This window comes from Lepus europaeus, chromosome 5 (assembly GCF_033115175.1).
Source record: "Lepus europaeus isolate LE1 chromosome 5, mLepTim1.pri, whole genome shotgun sequence".
NCBI classification, from domain to species: Eukaryota; Metazoa; Chordata; class Mammalia; order Lagomorpha; family Leporidae; genus Lepus; species Lepus europaeus.
The window spans coordinates 124,506,212-124,512,979 of NC_084831.1; the positions used below are offsets into that span (position 1 = coordinate 124,506,212).

General features: G+C 40.8%; 1 protein-coding gene across 1 annotated transcript; it reads right to left on the reverse strand.

The window, feature by feature from the left end:
- Nucleotides 1–5,119: 5,119 nt before the first annotated feature.
- LOC133761046 (olfactory receptor 10J3-like) lies at nucleotides 5,120–6,054 on the reverse strand. The gene is given in 2 exon segments (XM_062193694.1): nucleotides 5,120–5,916; nucleotides 5,919–6,054. Coding segments are annotated over 2 exon segments (933 nt in total).
- Nucleotides 6,055–6,768: the final 714 nt, after the last annotated feature.

Genomic DNA, 6,768 nt, shown 5'->3' on the forward strand with positions numbered 1-6,768 from the left:
TCCAGGGCATTTGCCCCTCCCCCTCCTTGAGATCTTTGTAAGATTAAGGCCTTGAGATATCAGTTTTGGCATCATATTCATTGCTGACACTTTGATCCACAGTTCTGCAGAATCCAGCAGCACAGTAAGCCTTGGGCTAGAGGACAAGTGACTCCATTATTTCTGACATGTTTGAAACCAAATGATTCAGTTAAGAACTGAGTAGTGTATGGAATGAGTGTAAATTCAGGTCTGATCAGTTTGAGATACATCTTCTGAGGGATTTTATAGGATGTTGAATATCACAACTCACTTCTGTCTGTTCATCCTCATTCCTAGGTTGGGAAGGTTATGAGTAAAGCACAATACTGGAAATTAAATCCATTGTAAACCAGCCATGGAATTGGAAAAATTTTCTGACTAATCTCTGAGATTCCATCTCTTTGTAAAAATAGGGTTTAGACCAGGTATTCCCTGAGGTTTTTATGAGCTGAGACATTGTGTCATTGATCACTTGGGCTCCCCCAAGCACAAAGGCTCTGAACACATTTCCCAGTAAGTGCTAGTGTGAATTTTCCCTTCATTCCCTCACAGTGATTTCATCTTTCATGGTCTTCTTTGTTTACATTTTTAATTTTAAAATTTATTTTTACTTTTTATTTTTCAAAGTTTTAATTTGTTCACATAGGATGCTGCAATATACATTGAAAGAAAGCCAAACTTTTTTTTTGTCTCTTTAGAACAACAAAGAATTAATGTTACTTTCAAGAAATTCCATCAATGAGATCAATAATAATCAGGGTGCTTGTGCTCTTTGTACAATATCCCTGTGCCATTATACATTTGTACTGTAGCCAGGTTTCATCATGATTACAAATGAGTGTGTGTCTCTGTGTATTTGTAGATGCTATTCATTAAATCATGTACAATGGTCATTTTGTTATAAGGTATCTAATTTTTTGTTAATATTTTACTTATTAAATTTGAGACAACATATTATTGATTAGCTTAAAATAATACATTTTTGTGTTTATGTATCTAAATCCCAGGTTTGTTTCAGACCTATGTCTTTCATGCCTTTCTTCTAATTTTCTTCTGTAAAAAAATATTTATCTGTTTTATTTGAAAGTCAGAAACAGGGATAAAGAGGGAGGAATGGAGGCAGAGAGATGGTGGGAGAAAGATAAAGAGAGTGAGAGAGGAAGAGAGACAGAGAGACAGGAAGAGCACCATCCTGAATTTCTATTCATATTAGTAACAGATGGGTCTGGGCCAGGCCAAAGCTAGGAACCAGAAACTCAATCCAGGTCTCCCACATGGGTGGCAGAGGCTCAACTACTTAATCATCACATGTTGCCTCTCTGAGTGTGCATTATCAGGAAGATGGAGTCATTAATGGAATGGGGACTCAAACCTAGGCACTCTAACATGGGATGTGTTGTCTCAAGTGATGGCTTAACCACGGTACCAAATCCCCACCCCTCCTTCCCGTTTCTTCTTGATAGTCATATACCTCCTCATTCAGAATGAAAGTAGATCAAATAATTAAGATCTACACTTGTGGGGCTGGCACTGTGGCGCAGCGGGTTAAAGCCCTGGCCTGAAGTGCTGGTATCCCATATGGGAGCCAGTTCTAGTCCCAGCTGTTCCTCTTCTGATCCAGCTCTCTGCTATGGCCTGGGATAGCAGTAGAAGATGGCCCAGGTTCTTGGGCCTCTGCATCCACGTGGGAGACCTGAAATAAGTTCCTGGCTCCTGGCTTCGGATGGGTGCAGCTCCAGCCATTGCAGCCATCTGGGGAGTGAACTAGCAGACAGAAGACCTCCCTCTTTGTTTCTACATCTCTCTGTAACTCTTTCAAATAAATAAAATAAAATCTTTTTTAGAAGTTCTACACTTGTAAGAGAGTGAAGTATATTTCATATTTTCACTTTAATATACATGAAATGCTTTCTATCTATGCCTGAGAAAGAGCATGGATGTATATAGATGACCTAAATAGGAAGAATTCACAATATTCATCTTGGGTTCTCCTCTATCACTTTTGAACCCTTAGAAAATTGAGCAAAATAGCAAATCAAGAAAAATTTGCACTCTCATGATCAACCACCACAAATCATTATGAATTTTCAATAGTTAGGACTGGTTTTCTGAAATAAAATCATAAGCTTTCTCCTAGTGACCAAAGAAGAAAATTCTTTGACCACCTCCAGAATGGAAACTGAGACAAAATCCACCATACCAGTATGTTGAGGAGTTGAGTACTTAATGAGAGACTCTACTCTTTCCCTCTCATTAAGTGGCAAATGGTGACAACAGGCTCTGTTCCTTGAACACCAAGATGGAAGTTTATCATTAAGAATGGAAGAGCCACATGCTGGCATAAGTCCATGGATAGTCCCAGAAAGTAGAGCAGGTTTTCTGCCTTAGATTGTCTTCCCAGTTCCAGGCAGCTACTTTTAAGCCCATATCTCCATCCTGTATTTCTTTATCCTCCACAACATTCCCCACAAAATTTTTATTCTATAAATGTGCTCTAGATCCCTATCAAGTGCACTTGTACTCATCAATTCCTCAACTATGGAACCCACACTCTTTCACTTTCTTAAAAACTGGAAATAAACCCACTACAAGTATTTCCCATTATTTTTTATTTTTCAAGTATCAATGACAGCAGTCAGCAGTCTCATGGGAAGGTGGTGGCACCAGAATATAGCAGAACTGAAATTACTCTTTGAAGTCAAAAGAATAACTTCTGTGCACTCTGAGAAAAATTCAGATTTTTATCTTCTTAACCACATCCAGGAAGATTTTAATTAAAATATAGGAACCACTGATGTTCTGCCTCACTAGAATATTAAAAGCTTGAAAATTTGAGTTCTCCACTTATGCTACTTGCTATTCTGGAAATGGGATCTGAAAATGTTGCAGATTGAGATCCTAAGGAAACAGACTCTGGTGCAGAGATCTGAATGTGAAACGTTTATTAGGTTTGCTGTCAGCCTCTACATCCGTGAGGAAGGGAAGGAAGAAGGACTGCCAACAGAGTTGAAATGTGATGTACTCACGGCAAGAACCTCAGAGATGAGAGCTCTGGAGCTGGGAGAGCCTCTCAGAATTGTTTTAAACTGAGACAATATCCTGAAGCAGAGGGAGCTGAAGGCAGCTTTTGAAAGCAAATGGTGGGGGAGGGGGCGGTGCTGTGGCAGAGTGGGTTAACGTTCTGGCCTGAAGTGCCGGCATCCCATATGGGCGCCAATTCGAGACCCGGCTGCTCCACTTCTGGTCAACAAATTCAACTTCAGGTGGGAGACAGTGTGACATTGTCCATCTGACCTTTATCCAACAGATTTTACCTAATTAAATTTAACTGCTGGGGCCAGCGCCATGGCACCGTAGGTTAATCCTCCACCTGCGGTGTCGGCATCCCATATGGGCACCTGTTCTAGTCCCAGCTGCTCCTCTTCTGATCCAGCTCTCTGCTATAGCCTGGAAAAGCTGTACAAGATGGTCCAAGTCCTTGGGCCCCTGCACCCACGTGGGAGAACTGGAAGAAGCACCTGGCTCTGGATAGGTGCAGCTCTGGCCATTGCGGCCATTTGGGGAGTGAACCAACAGAAGGAAGACCTTTCTCTCTCTCCTTCTCACTGTCTGTAACTCTACCTCTCAAATAAATAAATAAAATCTTAAAAAAGTAACTACTAAGCAAAACGCTTTTAAGTTATTTTTGATCAATATCAGATATGAACAAGCTCTATGGTTTCTAGAAATCTGGATGCTAAACAAACATACACTTTATCCACCATCAGGCTTCACAATCATTGCTTTTTGCAACATGAGACGTGTTAATAGATCTTGTCATTTCCCCTAAACTGCCCACTCTCAGCATCCAGCAGATTTCATGACATCTCACAAGTGATATCTTTCCTCAACAGGTCACCACATTTGATGACATAGATTCCCGTTCCTGGAAGGGGGGTGTCTGAAACTCAGTATGTGCTTCTGTCTGCAGTCTAGTAGTCTAGAATGGAGCAGAAGGCTTAGAGAGAGCATTCTCCCTTGCACCAGAGCGTATACTTCCACTTCTGCAATGCTCAGACATGATATGTTGCTTTAACTCAGGTTTTAATTTGGGAATATTCAAGAAGAAACTACTGAAAATTAGGAGCTTACTGGAAAAACTTATATCATACCTTATTCTTCTGTTCATTACTATTTTCAGAATCTGTAATTAAAGTACTTGTGTTGATAACACTATTTCAGGGAGTTTAGAGATACTTGCAAAATGAACTATTCTCTTCCTTGGCTCCTTCAACCTCCTTCCTCTTTACTGTTGTGCTGAACATATGCAAAATGTTGACCTTTTCAGCATGCTCTCCTTTTCTGAAGAGATTTCTCATCTGGACATCTCAAGCATGTGGGCCGCTCTCTTTAGTGTTCTCTGCAGCTGACTCTTTTTTTTTAATTCCTACCTTTAAACAACACATATAGGCAGCTCCATCCTGGAAAGTGGGTTTCTAGACTTTTGAAGATTTCTCAGGCTATTTTGTGATATCAGCAAGCAGCAAAAACCAATTACAAGAAAGTCTCCAATGTCAGAAGAAATCTAGGTACATTGTATGCCTTACTTGTTTAAAAGGCTGAACACTCTCCTGACACTCTTAACAACAAAATATTTCTGAAATTGTTTCCAAATCACTTAATATCAGCTTTCTAGGATTCTTTTAACTGACACATAAAATTTGTACACTTTTATGGGAGATCATGTGATGTTTCAGTACATACATATATACATATAATATTAATATAGCATGTAATATGCAAACGAGGGTGAATATGTCTATCTCCTGGACTAAGTCTCTTAATGGATTGGTATAAATAACAAATCATCTCAATATGTGTGTGAGTGAGTCCTCCTGGATATGGGCAACCCAGGCCCATAACACTGTCTCTTGCATTTCTAAGTGTATGATAAGTCCTTTTCTGCCTGCTCTGAGGGATTCAGCAAACCATAAAAGAAAACACATGGCTTTAGCATCAAGCACAATTTAATCTAGTTTTCTTGAATGCATATCTAAGGGAGTGATCGAAACAGCATTAACACATTATGTATCTGTATATACATCACAATAGCTCTTCATTATGTGGAGTGTGACTTTTTCCCCATAGCCCTACGGAGAGCATCTTTGACCTCCTTGTTCCTCAGGCTGTATACAAGAGGGTTCAGCAGGGGAGTGATGACAGTGTAGGTCACAGAGATGAGTCTGTCCTGCCCCAGGGAACTCTGGGACTTAGGCTTGAGGTAGATGATTGAAGCACAGCCATAGTGAATGATGACCACTGTGAGGTGAGAGGCACAGGTGGCAAAGGCCTTCTTCCGACCCTCAGCTGAAGTGATCTTAAGAATAGTGGAGATAATGAGGACATAGGAAATGAAGACCAGGCCCATAGGTAGGACAAGGACACACACACTGACAATAAAGTTGATAATCTCATTCACAGTGGTATCTGTGCAGGCTAGCTTCAGCAAGGGTCTTATATCACAGAAGAAATGGGAGATAACAAAGGCATCACAGAAGGGCAGACCAAACACAGATGTTACCTGGACAATGGCCATGCCCAGACCGATTCCCAGTGAACCACATAACAGTTGGGTACAGGTCCTCTTACCCATGATAACTGAATAACGCAGGGGATTGCAGATGGCTACATAGCGATCATAACCCATGGCTGTGAGCAGGAAGCAGTTGTTGATGCCAAAGGTGAGAAAGAAGAGCTGAGACGCACAGCTTTGGATATCAATAGTCTGATGAGGACTCAGGAGTCCAGAAAGCATCCGGGGAATGATGGCCACAGTGTAGCAGGTCTCCGAGACAGAGAGCATGCTCAGAAAGAAGTACATGGGAGTGTGCAGGTGACGATCCAGGTGAATAATGTCACGATAATCACATTGCCAGAGAGAGTCAGTAGGTATAAAGTTAGAAAGACAGCAAAAAAGATAAGCCTGTGCTGCCAGCCAAAGCTGGAAAAACCTTCAAAGAGGAATTCAGTCACAGTATAGTTTGACTTAGGCATTAATGTAAATGTAGTTTTTTTTTTTTTTTTTTTTTTTTTTTTTAGGCTGGGCAAAGGAAAGAATTGTGTGATGAATCAACCATGAAACAGAATATGTTGGACCATGGCTTTAGTCAAGTGTGTGTCCACCCTCCAGCAATGTCTATCTCTGAAGAGTGATCAGTATTCAGCCGTTGTGGAGATGTTCAAAATCACCACCTTTGCTCTCCCTCTTCTTTCATACTCTAAAAATATTGCTCTAGCACCCTGAAATTTAAGACAGAGATAGAGATGATTGGGAAAGTAAGAACAAATTAAGAGATTTGTAGAAACAGCTCCTTGTTTTCAGTTTCTTTCTTAATCAGTTTTACTTATTTATGTATTTTATTCACTTTAATGGAAGACAGACACACTCACACACACAGAGACAGAGACAGAGACAGAGAGATGGAGAGACAGAGAGGAAGACCGAGAGAAATCTTTCATTATCTGGTTCACTCAACAAATTCTCAAAACAGCTGTGGGTTGGCCAGTTCAAAGCCAGGATCCGAGATCCTAATCTGGGCCTCCCATATGGGTGGGAGGCTCCACTGCTGCCTCCCATGGGGTGCATTAACAATTGGCTGGAATTGGAAATGGATCTAGACTCAAAGCCAGTCACTCTGATATGGAGTGCATCCTAATCACTGCACCAAATGTCTGTCCCTCAGTTTCTATGTGCCCAGAAATAGGATC